At 45.1% G+C, this 16,771-nt stretch overlaps 1 protein-coding gene across 10 annotated transcripts in view; it reads right to left on the bottom strand.

Moving 5' to 3' along the window:
• Positions 1–545: 545 nt before the first annotated feature.
• Positions 546–16,771, bottom strand: part of tjp1b (tight junction protein 1b) — a 204,857-nt gene continuing 188,631 nt past the window's right edge. For 4 of the 10 annotated variants that reach the window (XM_029757380.1, XM_029757381.1, XM_029757386.1 and 1 more), the window contains 10 exons: positions 15,956–16,138; positions 15,292–15,552; positions 12,047–12,949; positions 10,368–10,477; positions 6,646–6,855; positions 5,697–5,833; positions 5,000–5,489; positions 3,555–3,772; positions 3,152–3,295; positions 546–2,027 (listed from right to left, as the gene is read on the bottom strand). In XM_029757380.1, coding sequence (XP_029613240.1) covers positions 1,933–2,027; positions 3,152–3,295; positions 3,555–3,772; positions 5,000–5,489; positions 5,697–5,833; positions 6,646–6,855; positions 10,368–10,477; positions 12,047–12,949; positions 15,292–15,552; positions 15,956–16,138 — 2,751 coding nt within the window. In that variant the 3' untranslated portion in view covers positions 546–1,932. The remainder of the gene's footprint in view (positions 2,028–3,151; positions 3,296–3,554; positions 3,773–4,999; positions 5,490–5,696; positions 5,834–6,645; positions 6,856–10,367; positions 10,478–12,046; positions 12,950–15,291; positions 15,553–15,955; positions 16,139–16,771) is intronic. The other 6 variants (XM_029757384.1, XM_029757389.1, XM_029757383.1 and 3 more) reach the window with 5 other exon arrangements.

The raw sequence follows: 16,771 nt of genomic DNA, 5'->3' as shown, positions 1-16,771 counted from the left end.
ATGTGTTGCAAAGGGTGGGGGGGGGGGGGGTGGGGGAAAGCATTGAACATCAATAAAACTAAATTGCAGCCACACTGGAAAAAAAGAAAGTAGTGTCAGATTGAAGCAGTGTTATCATATCAAACTAAAATAGTACGGATGTGCCCTAATAAATCGTCAATTAGTACAAAAATACATTTCAATAGAGCAGAGCGTCCAGTATCACAAATAGAGAGGGACCGCTCCTTAAAGCTTTTAAAATGTATTTAAACCGAGCACTTTTTTCTAATTTTTTAAATAAGAATAAAAAATTATTTAACTGTTAAAAATGCCTTTAAATACTAGTTTTGTGTGTGTGTGTGTGTGTGTGTGTGTGTGTGTGTGTGTGAGTGTGTGTATATATATATATATATATATATATATATAATATATATGTGTATATATATATATATATATATGTTGGTAGAAAAGTAGCATTTTATCACTGCTTAGGTCAGTTCCAATGCTCAGGGTAAGTATAACCAGAATACAAACATAACCAATGAAATCACTCTTTGTTTTTTTTGGGTTTTTTAATAAACATTTTTTTTTTTTTTTTTACCTCTTTTATACAAAATGACAAAGATGTAGAAAAGTGAATTTAAAGCGAACCAAGGCCATATGCTAGCATTATATACAGCCACAATTTAAACGTTCTAGTGTTTTTCGTTTGTAGGATTTCCTCTGAAACTTCAATATGCATAGCAGGAAAAGAAAAGATGACCTCTTCATCAGCCTCATATTATTGTTCATCCATGTTCACTGATATAATGGGCGGAAAATGCAATTCCATTTCTTTTGTTCCATTCTTATTTCTTTTTAACTTCTTCCATCATTTTTAAAATCACTAAAACGTAAAGATCTGATGTTTTTAGTTAATATGCAGATAAGGCATCACTGCTTGCAGTGTAAGATGGGACTTTTAATGTGTTTGAACTTAGTAGTAGCAGGCTTCCGGACCTGAGTCGAAACACATGCATAGATCTCTAGACAGCTGCAGGACTTTATCAAATCAAGTCAGTGACATTTTATTTATCTATGGTAAAACATTCAGTAGTTCTTCTAAACAACATGGACAGACCAATCAAAACGGGGACATCCCAATGCCAATACATTACCTTCAGTCTTCAGTATTACCGTCAAAAAAGGTATTGTGTTTTGAAATATATCTTCATAAAACGATGCCTACAGTACCAAGGTTCCTTCCATAATATCCCTTGAGTCAGACTCAGCTGACATTTCCAAAGTCCTCAGATATCCTTAAGAGCGAAACGCATGACCACAAACAACCTCACAAACAAAAAAGCTTTTGCATATACCAACTTTTCTGTTTGTGAGTGCAATACAGTAAGTTGTAAAATTTCCGTTGCAATATTCAATTAATTAAAAAAATTATCCTCATCTTGATTTTTTTTATTTTTTAAATGTTCCTCTGTCTTGCAACTTGCTAAAAATTTGGAAAAAAATCTTAATTAGATTATTATTCAGTCAGTCTGTGGCATTGGTCATGCATTCCAACAACAGTTCCATTTTTATTATATATTTTTGTTTTTAACAGTTTAGATTTTTTGCAAGCCTTTAGTTAAAGCACCAAAAAAAAAGGGGGCGGGTGGGAAAAAGAGAGCACAGCACTGGGATTGGATGCTGCGTTGAGACTCCTCCCACTTCACTGGGACTCCTCCTACTTTTTCAGGGGGCGGTCACCATAAACAACTTATCAATGTTCAATATTCAAGTTCAAGAACATAAGAATATATTCAAGAATCAAGTTCGTACTTCATCAAGTCAAGCAGCGCTGCCTCCTGCTGCCTGGGAGGGAGACAACAGGGCGAAGTGGTCACAGCAGCAGGAGAGTCTGTGGCTGTCCCCCTGATCTAACACATTCAGTAACAGGCCAGCTGTCTCCCTCTATGTTCAGAAGTGATCGATGAGCACAGACACACAATTGGCTCCCACCAGGTAGTTGGGGTCTCCTGGAAGAGACTTGTTCTGCCACGTCTTGGGGTCACCTGGAGGATTTAGAGAAACAAGGAACAGTTATCGGTCAGTCGGGTTAGTCATTTGTCCTTTCTTAGTGTGTGGTTCTTTTAAATTGGTTTTTGAAGGCCCAGTGTTATGTTAAGAGTGACCTACAGGCTGTAAATAACAGCACATGCTGATGAGAATTTACACAAAATCACAGTATGTTGTTTGTGAGAAATATATATTTAGATGCTGTACATAAACCATCGATAGCTTAATACTTCAGAACTACTTAAAATATTTTGTCATTTTTCTCAACTGTAGTACTGTGTACATATTCATCTTCTGACGAAATTTAAAACCTTAAAATGGATCAGCAACATGTTTGGTGCAACAACAAAAAAAAGATCAATTTCATAATAATTCCTCACATTGTAACTACTGTCAGAAATAACAAAGTAAGTGAATACTGACTGTTACAAAACCCCAAGAAGAAAATGCAATGTGACAAACAACTGGAATGACTAGAACATTGGAACCAGGAGAAACCAGTAGCTGAGATTATTTAAAAGATTGATGATGATGAACTAGCCAGATCTCTCCTTGGCAAGGGTCAATTCCATTTCAATTTATACAAGTTAGGAAGTGATTTTATTTCTAAAAATAAACATTTAAAAAATATGTAAACATTTTTTTAATTTAAGAGGTCTTCATTCTATGTATTGAGAAATTAATTCATTTAAAAATATATTATTGATTTGGCATTTCAATATACTTGACTGGAACTGACCCCAACCCGGTCCCTAGTGACACCCTATCAAGTGTACCCTCTATCCAACTCTATGGTGACCCCTCCTCAATCACGCGAGCCCCGGCTCAACCCCCAACCAATCACACAAGCCACGACCCACCCCCCAACCAATCACACAAGCCACCTGAAGCCCCGACTCAACCCCCAACCAATCACACAAGCCACGACCCAAAACCCCAACCAATCACACAAGCCACCTGGAGCCCTGACCCAACCAATCACACAAGCCACCTGAAGCCCCGACCCAACCCCCAACCAATCACACAAGCCACGACCCAACCCCCCAACCAATCACACAAGCCACCTGGAGCCCCGACCTGACCCAACCCCCCAAAAGGACAGAGATAGAGGACAGCGTACCCGACGAGGAGTCGGAGGATTTTAGAGCAAAAGACCAACCATCTGGGGTCATAGACGCACAGTGAGGTAGACGGAGCTCCACCGGCTTCAGGAACTGAAGACCGTGAGGCCCACACATCACCAGAGGGCTGAGCAGGGTCTCTCCTGGATGGAATAGACGAGAGACAAGACTGACATATTTATATTCTGCTCTGAATATTTTAAGATCTTGACAAAAGGGGCAGAAACAGTTGAAGAGGGATGGAAGTTAGAGGTGGACCACGTGATCGAACCTCTATCTCCCAGGGTTCTCAGTTGGCAGCACTACAACTAGAGAAACAAAAGCAAGATATACTATCCACTGGACATAATGACTAAGAAAACACGAAGGCATATAAAACAAAAAGATAAGCATTAGAAATACCTTTCTCCTTGTCCAGGGGGGGCAGGATGCTGTTGTCTCGGCAGACTTTGAAGTAGATCTCCTGTTCTACGCTGTCGGGGATGGCCCCCTGGGGGATGATGATGCTGACTCCCGTCTCGATGGAGGACAACACCCCGCCGTTACAGTTGAAGATCCCACGTGCCGTGGCCACCACTGTGTGACCTTCATCCTCCTCGTCATCCTCCAGAGCACTGGGGCTAGAGAAGAGGGAGAGTTAGTAGACCATCCTGTATAGACCACTGGGCTAGAGAGGAGGGAGACCATCCTGTATAGACCACTGGGCTAGAGAGGAGGGAGACCATCCTGTATAGACCACTGGGCTAGAGAGGAGGGAGACCATCCTGTATAGACCACTGGGCTAGAGAGGAGGGAGACCATCCTGTATAGACCACTGGGCTAGAGAGGAGGGAGACCATCCTGTATAGACCACTGGGCTAGAGAGGAGGGAGAGTTAGTGTTAGTTACTAGACCATCCTGTATAGACTAGAGGTTCCCAAAATGTCTTACCCAGGCCCCCCTTCCAGCATTGGGGAATCCCCTGCCCGCCACGTCTATGGGCACAAGCACTGTTCACGCCACTAACCGTTCACACCACTCTTGTTGGTGGAGAGAAAATGTTGCGGGTTTAAAGCTTATTTCCTGCAATTCTACACATTTTGTCATGGGGTGCAGAGATGTTTTTTGTAGGCCGACCCCACGCGCTCCACCTTAGTGGGCGCACCCCACACTTGACTAGAGGGGGAGGACAAGGAGGAGAGCTAGAGGGGGGAGAGGTGGAGGGGAGAGGGTGAGACGAGAGGGAGTAGAGGTGTATAATGAGGTGGAGGAGAGCAGGAGCAGAATAAGTCAGACTGTATGTACAGTTTGTGGGTGTAGGGAAACGGGGCTAGAGGCAGAACAAGTCAGACTAGAGTACAGTTTGTGGGTGTAGGGAAACGGGGCTAGAGGCAGAACAAGTCAGACTAGTGTACAGTTTGTGGGTGTAGGGAAACGGGGCTAGAGGCAGAACAAGTCAGACTAGTGTACAGTTTGTGGGTGTAGGGAAACGGGGCTAGAGGCAGAACAAGTCAGACTAGTGTACAGTTTGTGGGTGTAGGGAAACGGGGCTAGAGGCAGAACAAGTCAGACTAGTGTACAGTTTGTGGGTGTAGGGAAACGGGGCTAGAGGCAGAACAAGTCAGACTAGTGTACAGTTTGTGGGTGTAGGGAAACGGGGCTAGAGGCAGAACAAGTCAGACTAGTGTACAGTAAGGTCTGGATAGAAGTATCTGATAAATGACCATATTGAAACAACTTGCCAAACAAAGATCTAGCCATTTTGTCAAGATGTTTGGATCTCTCTGTTTAACAGCTGCCGGACCAGAGTTTGAGTCCTGTTCAATGTTACACAACCCCCTGAATTGACTTCAACAGTAGATCCTTACCTGACAGGTATGGCCTTGGACACAGCATTGTTGACTAGGTTGTTGTGCTGCTGATACTTGGGTCCCCTGTTGTCCATGGTGCGAGTGAATGTGTCCAGTCCACTGTCGTGGTCCAGGGCCTGAGGAGACAGCGGAGGCTTGGTCCTGCTGTTGTTGTTGACCACGCTGGGTTTGGGGTTACTGCTACTGATTAGGAGGTCGGTCTTCCCGCTGTCGTTGGGGAGGAGGTTGTGGTTGAACTTGGGGCTTTCAAACTTCCTCTCGAAGGGCCGGGCTGAGGAGGTGTACGGCTTAGGGACGTATCGGTTGTAGCTTTGTGGGGTGGGGGTGGTCCCAGGGGTTTTAGGGGGTGCGTCAGTGCCGTTGACCCCCACTGGGGACCTCTGGGCCAGGTGAGGCAGGGAAGGGGGGTCCTGGAGGACAGGGGGGCGGAGACCAGAGAGGTCAAGTTTCGGAGAGGAGCTGAGGAGCTGGTCGGGGTGAGAGTTCACTGGAGAGAGAGAGGGAAAGAGATGTGAGTACCTACTTACAGCCAGAGGTCAACTAAACTATTACACTTAAAGAAGATGTCAACTTAATTCTAAGTATTTTTAGCTACCACAGTGCTCTTTAACAAACGTAACACTGTCTTTGATGGAGGTGGCTCCACTAATATTAGATAACACTTAGTGTTACGTTAAGGGTCGTCTATTCTTACCGTCGTTGGTGATGAGTTTGGGCAGGCTGTTGGGTGGTACAGCAGGGCTGGGTGGTCCGTACTGAGATACTGGGCTGATCTGGGAGAGGGGCTCGTACCTCTTCTCTACCGGACTCACCTTCTCCACAGACTCTGCCCTAAAACACAGACACAACAGGGGGTGTTTAAGATCAACTACGTCACAGTCGAAATTGGGCAGAATCACTTCATCTACAAATCACTGTCACTTTGAAGCCCCGACAACTCATGTGATCAAGATTAGCAGTTCTGCCTCAGGACTTGATCTCCGGGCAGACAGCCTGACCTCCCTCCGGCAGTCAGCCTGACCTCCCTTCCGGCAGACAGCCTGAACTCCCTCCGGCAGACAGCCTGAGCTCCCTCCGGCAGTCAGCCTGACCTCCCTCCGGCAGACACCTCCGGCAGACAGCCTGACCTCCCTTCCGGCAGTCAGCCTGACCTCCCTTCCGGCAGTCAGCCTGACCTCCCTTCCGGCAGTCAGCCTGACCTCCCTTCCGGCAGTCAGCCTGACCTCCCTTCCGGCAGTCAGCCTGACCTCCCTTCCGGCAGTCAGCCTGACCTCCCTTCCGGCAGTCAGCCTGACCTCCCTTCCGGCAGACAGCCTGACCTCCCTTCCGGCAGACAGCCTGACCTCCCTTCCGGCAGTCAGCCTGACCTCCCTTCCGGCAGTCAGCCTGACCTCCCTTCCGGCAGACAGCCTGACACCTCCGGCAGACAGCCTGACCTCCCTCCGGCAGACAGCCTGACACCTCCGGCCATAGTGATTGTACTTATCCTCTCAGATCTATAGTACACGTGCCTTGGGGCTAGCTGTTGAGTTGGGTAGGGTTGTGGGGGCAAGCCAGCTGGGTCTGCTGTAAAGGAAATGGTTCTAGGAGTTATGGCTAGTGTAGTTTACCAGTTTGTAGGGGTTATGGGTAATATAATTGACCTGTTGTAAGGGTAAGCCAGCTGGGTCTGTGGTGGGAAGCGGTTGACGCCAGGGCTGGGGTTCATGGCCTTGCTGTCGAAGCTGCGTCGGTCAAAGTAGGACAGCTGCTTCCTGTAATACTCCTCATCCTCGTCAGCGTCGTAGTGGTTTGAGGAGTGGACCACGTCATCCAGGGGTTTAGACCCAGGGGGATTCTGGGGCTCAGGGGCTCTAGGGGGGGGAGATAAACACCAGGGTTGGGTTCAATTCAGAAAGTAAACCCACATTCCCAAAATCTTCCACATTGAAGAGAATTGTAAATTAGAATGTCAGTGTACTTCCTGATTTCACTGGAATTAACCCAAACCTTTATACACTTAAGAATCCATTCCACAAAGTAGAGTGAGAGACAGAACGGCCAGTTAGAGAGCCACACAGGGGAAAGTAGAGCGAAGGACAGACATTGATAACAGAGAGACAGACGGTCAGAGAGAGAGAGAGAGTCTGGGGTCCGCTCACCAACCAAGAATTCACAAAATGGGACAAACACCGAATTGAAACTCTGCATGCAGAAATCTCCAAAAATATCCTCCGTGTACAACGTAAAACACCAAATAATGCAGAGCAGAATTAGGCCGATACCCGCTAATTATCAAAATCCAGAAAAGAACTGTAAAATTCTACAACCACCTAAAAGGAAGCGAGTCCCAAACCTTCCATAACAAAGACATCACCTACAGAGAGATGAACCTGGAGAAGAGTCCCCTAAGCAAGCTGGTCCTGGGGCTCTGTTCACAAACACAAACACAAACAGACCCCACAGAGTCCCGGGACAGCAACACAATCAGACGCAACCAAATTATGAGAAAACAAAAAGACAATTATTTCCAATGTGTCAAGTAATTAACAAAAAAACAGAGCAAACTAGAATGCTATTTGGCCCTAAACAGAGAGAACACAGTGGCAGAATACCTGACCACTGTGAATGACCCAAAATTAAGGAAAGATTTGACTATGTACAGACTCAGTGAGCATAGCCTTGCTATTGAGAAAGGCCACCGTAGGCAGACCTGGCTCTCAAGAGAAGACAGGCCATGTGCACACTGCCCACAAAATGAGGTGGAAACTGAGCTGCACTTCCTAACCTCCTGACAAACGTAGGACCATATTAGAGACACATATTTCCCTCAGATTACACAGATCCTAAAAGAATTAGAAAACAAACCCAATTTTGATTAACTCCCATATCTACTGGGTGAAATACCACAGTGTGCCATCACAGCAGCAAAATGTGTGACCTGTTGCCACAAGAAAAGGTCAACCAGTGAAGAACAAACACCATTGTAAATACAACCCATATTTATGTTTATTTATTTTCCCTTTTGTACTTTAACTACTTGCACATCGTTACAACACTGTATATAGACATAATGTGACATTTGTAATGTCTTTATTCTTTTGGAACTTTTGTGAGTGTAATGTTTACTGTTCATTTTTTGTTTTTCACTTTTGTTTATTATCTATTTCACTTGCTTTGGCAATGTTAACATATGTTTCCCATGCCAATAAAGCCCCTTAAATTGAAATTGAGAGAGAGACAGATACACACTAGATAGTGTTCACATTACATCACTGTGCTCAGTGGGCTGAATCTGGATACTGTATGTGCTGCATACTGGTAGTTGCACTGTGTAACCTGTCCACTAGGTGGAGCTCTGGGGTCGACTCTGATAAATTAACCAGGGAGATTTCCTTCCTCTCTGAAAGGACACATCTCACCATCATCCTTTATGCACCTCTTTATATTTACACACACACACACACACACACACACACACACACACACACACACACACACGTCCAAAATTGACACCCTTGATAAAAATGTGCAGTAATGACTGTATAAAATAAATAATTTAAATACTGAGCTATATTGTATGCTATTTTTTTGTTTTATTTTCTTTTATACCAATACATTTTGTATAACAAGTAATACTTTTTTTTCTTTTCTCAAAAAGGTAAGGGTCAAAATTATTGAAACCCCTAAAGATTCTTAGAAATAAAGTAGTCAAAAGTTTAGTATTTGGTCCCATATTCCTAACACACAATGATTAAATCAAGCTTGTGACTCTACAAACTGGTCGGATACAGTTAGTTTTGGTTGCGTTTCAGATTATTTTGTGCCCAATAGAAATGAAATGGTATCGTGTCAATTTGGAGTCACTTTTATTGTAAATAAGAATATAATATGTTAATGTGGATGCTACCATGATTACGGATAATGCTGAATGAATCGTGAAATGTGATGATCATAACCCCAAGACATGCTAACCTCTCACCATTACACTAACAGGGGAGGTTAGCATTTTATATCATAACCCCAAGACATGCTAACCTCTCACCATTACACTAACAGGGGAGGTTAGCATTTTATATCATACCCCCAAGACATGCTAACCTCTCACCATTACACTAACAGGGGAGGTTAGCATTTTATATCATAACCCCAAGACATGCTAACCTCTCACCATTACAATAACAGGGGAGGTTAGCATTTTATATCATAACCACCAAGACATGCTAACCTCTCACCATTACAATAACAGGGGAGGTTAGCATTTTATATCATAACCACCAAGACATGCTAACCTCTCACCATTACAATAACAGGGGAGGTTAGCATTTTATATCATAACCCCAAGACATGCTAACCTCTCACCATTACAATAACAGGGGAGGTTGGAATGTCTTGGGGGTATGATATTTGACCCTCTTAACTTTTGCACTCATCAAATTATTATTTTCTTATTATAAAATGACTTGTTAAAATAGCTTTCTCTGAGCAATTGTATGAATGATTCATTTTATACAGTCATGATTGTGTTAATAATTTCAGACCCCTCTGTATATGACATTGTTTTGATTCAACATGGCAGTACAGTGAGGGCACACACACTGAGTGGACACAACATTATGAACACCTGCCTGACCAGGTGAAAAGATATGATCCCTTATTGATGTCACTTGTTAAATCCACTTCAAAAATCAGTGTAGATGAAGGGGAGGAGACGGGTTAAAGAAGGATTTTTAAGCCTTGAGACATGGATTGTATGGGCAAGAAAAAAAGATTGAAGTGCCTTTGAATGGATAGCAGGTGCCAGGCGCACTAGTTTGTGTCAAGAACTGCAACGCTGCTGGGTTTTTCACGTTAATCAGTTTCCCTGTGTGTATCAAGATTGGTCCACCACCCGAAAGATATCCAGCCAACTTGACACAACTGTGAGAAGCATTGGAGTCAACATGGGCCCAGCATCCCTGTTGAACGGTTTCAACACCTTGTAGAGTCCCATGACGAATTGAGGGCAAAGGGGGGTGGGGGGGGGGGGGGGGGGGGGGGGGGGGGGGGGGGGGGGGGGTGGCAACTCAATATTAGAGGGGTGTTCTTAATGTTTTGTACATCCAATGCAACATTTCTAGTACAGAATGTGGTCCTTTCAGGAGTTGAACCCATGACCTTGGCGTTAGTAGCACCAGGGTAGAGTGCTGTGGTTTGTGTGTGTACGGTGTGTGTGTGGTGTGTGTGTGTGTGTGTGTGTGTGTGTGTGTGTGTGTGTACGGTGTGTGTGTGTGTGTGTGTGTGTGTACGGTGTGTGTGTGTGTGTGTGTGTGTGTGTGTGTGTGTACGGTGTGTACGGTGTGTGTGTACGGTGTGTGTGTACGGTGTGTGTGTGTACGGTGTGTACCTGTATGGAGCCTTCCCCTGCTCCAGGTTGCTGAGGGAGTTGGCTTTGGGGACAGGTCCAGGTGCAGTCACAGGCCTGGGTAGGTCTGCAGGCTGGAACACCAGACAGACCTGAAGTTAAACCAGAGTATTGTATCTACACAGGTTATCTGGTCAAGTTGTAAAGTGAGAAGCATCGCCCTGTTTTACAATTTCTCTTCTTAAAATATGATTTGAAACCAAACCTTGACCTTAACCACTCTGCTAACAATATGCCAAACCCTAAATTAAATGTTTTTATACATTTGTACAATATAGCCCATTTTGACTTTTGCAGCTTGAATATATAGCGGGAATCAACTACACTACCTCACATGTTATCTTGGTATCCAATCACATTCATCAGTGGTTCATGACCCCAATCACATGTTATCTTGGTATCCAATCACATTCATCAGTGGTTCATTACCCCAATCACATGTTGCTCTGCCAGAAGAATCCGTGCTTCTACAACCTGCATTGCTTGCTGTTTGGGGTTTTAGGCTGGGTTTCTGTACAGCACTTTGAGATATCAGCTGATGTACGAAGGGCTATATAAATACATTTGATTTGAATCCCCTGTACCACTGATTATTAGGTCTAGTGTATGTTCTTTCCAAGTAGCCCCTGTAGATAGGCTAAGTGTCCTAGTACCCAAGGTTGAGAACCCCAGATTAGGGCTGTGACATTTCATCAGCCGGTGGTTGTCAAGCAAATAACTGCTAGTCTCACGGTAATTGATTGATCGTTAATTAACATAAACACATTTATCATCTCCTGGCTTCCACGCACAGCCTACAAGCCACTGATGCAGACCTTTGGAACATCTACATTTTATAAAGTCCTAATAAATCCCAATATAGGCTACATAAGGTATGCGACTACGATATGAAAAAGACGCTAACAAAAAATACATGAGTTTCTTGCCTTACTGCACACAAGCTGGGCATCATTCACAAGTGATAGGCTAATATTGTCACCCACCAGACTATTCTTGATTTAATCTTGTCTTTACATACAGTATACTAAATAATAAATGTGTGAAATTTGTTTTGAGTTAGAATGGACCACTATCATGCACCTGTCTCGAAACAGGGACAGCGGAAAAAGATAAACGTCTCTATGCACTTAAATAGCAAATATGAGGATGCTTTTCCCGTTTTCTTGCCAGCCAGGAAGGTAGGCTATACTCCTGTTGTAAAGAGAAGCAATGTGCTTAATATTAGGAAAGTTGAGAAATAAATATAGTAGGCCTAGCCTATAGAAAGCCGATGGGATCCTCCTCTTTTTAGTAGAGGCCATCACTCTGTTTTCTCCCGCAATTGCATAACCTATTGAAATATTGCGCAGCATGAGTTCATGGACTCTCATGAAGTGTTTGATTCGATTTTCGATTCTATTTACATTGATGTCGGAGTGATTAGAGGGACAATAGAGTGCTGAGTACCAGGCAGTTAGCACGTTTGGTAGGCTACTAATGACCATCAGCAGCATCAGAGCTTGGAGAAGCCTAATTACCGGGACTAAACGGTCACATGGAATTTGACTGGCTTCATGACTAGTGACCTCTGGTGTGGTGGTAATACGGTCACTATAACAGCCCTATCCCAGACATACATTATAAGCATGCTGTCTAGGTGTTTGGCCGTGTCGTACACCTACCCTCATCACGGTGGAGTCGTCAGCCTCCTTGGCCCGGTCAACAGACAACGACCTTTTATTCTCAAACATCTTGACCCTGTTGAGCACCGACTGGGGCTTCATGGCCGGGTCGTCCCTTTCCTCCTCCCCCGGGGGCTTGGATCCCGCGTTTACTCCCATCTCTCCTGGGGAGGCCAGGGGTTCAGGTTTGGGAGGGGGCAGGGGCGGGTCAGAGGTCATTAGAGGGTCACGGTTGTAGCCACCGCCCCGGCTGGGAGGTCCTGGGTTATAGGAGGGTCTCAGGCCAGGAGCAGAGTCTCCGTAATACTGCTTGGGGGGGTCTGGGGAGCGGGGCGAGCTTACTGGGTAGCAGTGAGGGGGCTCGGACTCGTAAGGGGAGCGAGCGTCGTAAGGGCCAGCCGAAGGCGGGGGAGGCGGTTCATCGTACCGCATAGGTCCTGGAGTTTTACCGTGACGAGACCTGCCGTCGTAGCCCTGCATCCCCGCCGGTGCCTCATCGTAGCAGGGCTGGGGGGGACTGTAGTCCCTGACGGGGCCGTCCTCGTAGGGGGTGGTCCCCCTGGGAGTGTAGCCCTGCTGATGGCCCGGGCCAGGCTGGTACCCCGGGGGCTGGGGAGAAGAGGTCTGCTGGTTGTAGGGGGGCCACTGGCCGTCGTCGTAGTGTTGAGGCACACGGTTGTCGTAGTGCAGGTGAGGAGAGTGAGGGTCAAAGTTCCCCTGGTGAGGCTGCTTTGGTTCGGAGTAGCCCCCCCCGTCGCTACAGTAGGCGTAAGGCGGGTGGTCATACTGGCGGTATGGCTGTTTGTCCTGGTAGGGCTGGTGGGTGTAGCTCAGAGACGACTTCATGCTGCCGTGGTTCACTCTCACTGGTTCCTCCAGACTGTACAGATCCTTCTTGTACATCTGCAGGGGAGAGGGATTGAACATGGAGACATTAATACTAGTAACTAGCTAGTTACAGGTTATAGTTTGAACATAAGCACTCGGTCAGAGCTCAGGTGAATAAGATTTCTAATGTATCAATCATTACACATGGCAAATTAAGTTGAAAACTTGTAAAACCACTTGGAAAACTATGGTTTTAAAACAATTTAAATGAACAAAAATACAGAAACTACAGAAAATATTGATTGAATGAAAGATTAAAGGGGAGGGTTTCTGAGAAGTTCAGCTCAAACCTTCAAAGACTAAACACAGATCAAGTAAGATACAACAATATCATCATCATCATCATCATCATCATCCATACAATTCAACTGTAGTAAACTCCAAAATATATCGATAAAGTGTCAAAGTGCAAGTCAAAGTGCAAGTACACAAGCAATTATCTTAATTATCCTAATCCGTTCTGAATGCATATTTGACTAGAAGTCTTTCAGGAGTGACTGAAAAGTTCCGTATTCTGATGACGTCATCACAGAATCATTCGGGGAAGTCACGTTGTTTTTGGATGATGGTGTCAATAATGTTTTTTTGTTGTTGTTTATTTTTTTGTACATTTCTGAAAGGCTTCATTTCAAAAACAGGTGATGTGTAGCCTGTAGACAGCACATCTAGTAAACAACAGACAGTCACTTCCTATGGTAGAAGCTTGTAACATTAACCTTCTTACGCGAGTCAATACTACAACGGAAGATATAACGTCATTTCCGGACTATTAAGCGCACCTGAATATAAGCCGCACCCACTGAATTAAAAAATATATATATTATTTTGAACGTAAATAAGCCGCACATGTCTATAAGCCGCAGGTGCCTACCGGTACATTGAAACAAATGAACTTTACACAGGCTTTAACGAAACACGGCTTGTAACAAAAATAAATAGGCTTTAACGAAATACGGCTTGTAACAAAAATAAATAGGCTTTAACGAAACACGGCTTGTAACAAAAAATAAAATTGAGCAGTAAGCTTTAGTTGTCTTTTTGCACTGAGTCAATTCCTCAAGCTGCTGTTTCCAACGTCTTATCATCGACTCATTAAGACCAAGCTCCCGTGCAGAAGCTCTATTTCCTTTTCCAACAGCCAGATCAATCGCCTTCAACTTGAAAGCTGCATCATATGCATTTCTCCGTGTCTTTGCCATGATGAGGGTGACAAAATGACTACCGTAATCAGAATGATGGGAAGTTTGAGAGCGCTTGATTTAATCTAAACAGTAAACAAAAAAGTTGTTTGACCTTAACCCGTTTGGCAACTTCATTGGTCTAATGAAAGCTTCATGCCGCCCAAAAAACTGAGCACGTCACAGAATGTGTTTTTTTGTTTAAGCCGCGAGGTTCAAAGCCTGGGAAAAAAGTTGCGGCTTATAGTCAGGAATTTACGGTACAGTTATGTAATGCTTCAATATGTTATAGTTCCCCCCCCATAGAGCGAATTAACCGCTTTGACAGAGACTATTAAATACCAAGAATACTGTCTGCAGGTTAGCATAGTTTATCATGCAACATTACATTCAGTTGAGTATCTTATATGCAACTACAATCTACTACAACAGCTACCAACTACATTCTACTACATAACAGCAGTATTACATACAGTACATATACCAAGTCCATTCGACTAAACTTCAACTAGAGTCAGTCAGAGACGTTAAGAAGCTGAAAGGAACCATTAGAGGTCATGCAGAGGACGAGGAAGAGGACAACAGTAAACGTTAACGTTCTTCTTCCTTCTTATCCCGGTCACACAGTCAGACCGGTCCAAAATGGCACCCTATTCCCTATATATAGTGCACAACTTTGGCCGGCTCTGGCCAAAACTATACTAAATAGGGAATGGGGTGGGGTTTCAGATGTGCCCCCCGGGTGGACTGCAGACCCACTGTGATTGGTGCATGTGTACTGACCACACACACTGGGGCGTGTTTGAGACGGACTGCACGGAATCACATTACAAAATCACTTTTGTTTCCCCCCCAATAACTAGTCATACACGTGAGTGATGAAGATGAGCGATTCTGTGCAGCCAACATCTTCCTCCGAACACCCCCCCCCCCCCTTCAAACACGCTGTAAAATATTCTGTGGTCACACAGTGTGGGGTGGGGCATGCAGACAAGAGAGCCAGTCAGAGGAGAAAGAAGCGTGTGCGAAGAAGAAGACAGGACAGCAGGCGGGCGGGGCGGGCGGGGCAGACGGGCGGGGCAGAGAACCGGGCGGGGCAGTTAAGGACGTGACTGTCCCAGGCCCAGTCCAGGTGTTCTAGGGAGGCAGCAGGTAGGTGCTAGGTAGGTAAGTGGATACCTTGGGTTCAGGACCACGGCCAAGCTGCTGGTCAGACACGGGTTGGGGTTCGAGTGACGGTGGTGTTGGGGGCGGGGCTAGCTCAGTAGGGGTGGGGCTGCTAAGGAGTGAGTCTGCAGCCGGAGCCTCCTCCTCGGGTTCAGAGGTCATACCCTCTACCTGCAGTACAGGTTGCTGTGACTCAGCCTCAACAACAGGGGGCGCCACAGCCACCGCAGCAGACAGCAGAGAGGAAGGAATAGCCAGAGCAGCATCGTCTTGCTGTGAAGTATCGTTAAGAGACATTTTATTGCAACAGGCTGCCAAGAGAAAGAGCACAGCAACACTCCACAAACTACAGCAGTTTCTCTATCTCCATAGTAACCTTCTCTCTCCATGTTCCTCCTCCTTGAATCATTTTTGACACCACCCAGAAACCCGTTGACAAAGTATTTGCAACAATGTGGTTAGCTACAAACAGATAGTATACACAAATACGTATGTATATTGTAAAGCTATGTAAAGGGTCTCTCTTACTGAAGGAAGAAACATGTCCTGTTTCACTCTGAAGAACAGAATACACGGCAGGTTGTAATAACATCGTTTCAGCCTGTTTTGACCCCTAGAGAAACACCTACAGCTAAACCTCCTCTTCTCTCCCTCCATTCCTCCCTCCCTCTCCTACCTGGTGAGGAGCGGCGGCCATCTTGAACCCGGACGGGTCGATGCGGTTGGCCGGGTCGGGCGGAGTCACAGCAATGTGCTGGTATCCAGGGTAACCGCCAGTCGAGGGGTCCTGGATGACGGGCGGGTCCTCTCTGACTGGCTCTGAGGAGCGAGTAATAGCTGGCTCCGTGGGAAGGCCAACCTAATGGGATTTAGAAACTGGAATTACTACAAGCTGAGACTTAAAAACTTGTATGAGGTATATTGTGTTATGTTTTTTTTTTCTCCAAGTATTGTCTTAAAACCTGTTTGGGCTAGGGGGCAGTATTGAGAATTTTGGAAAAAATATGTGCCCATTTTTAACTGCCTCCTACACCAACTCAGAAGCTAGAATATGCATATTATTGTTCAGGTTTGGATAGAAAACACCCTAAAGTTTCTAAAACTGTTTGAATGGTGTCTGTGAGTATAACAGAACTCCTATGGCAGGCAAAAACCTGACAAGGTTTCATGCAGGAAGTGGCCTGTCTGACAAGGAGTCGTGCGTCTTGCATCTGTTTATTGAAAAGTAAGGATCTTAGCTGTAACGTGACAATTCCTAGGGCTCCAATAGGCTCTCAGAACCCGGGAAAAACCTGAAGGATGACGAGGCAGCCTCAGGCTGAAACAGATTATCGCCTTTGGTAAGTGGCCGATCAGAGGACCATTGAATGAGGCGCGTGCACGATTCGCCCCCGTGGAGAAATTTCATTCGGCTGTTTAGGCTCATTGCAGATTCCCGGTCGGAATATTATCGCTTTTCTACGAGATAAATGGCAAAAAAATTGGTTTTAAA

Source organism: Salmo trutta, chromosome 7, assembly GCF_901001165.1.
Source record: "Salmo trutta chromosome 7, fSalTru1.1, whole genome shotgun sequence".
Lineage (NCBI taxonomy): Eukaryota > Metazoa > Chordata > Actinopteri > Salmoniformes > Salmonidae > Salmo > Salmo trutta.
The sequence above is the reverse complement of the archived record's forward strand: the minus strand, read 5'-3'. Positions and strand labels throughout refer to the sequence as shown.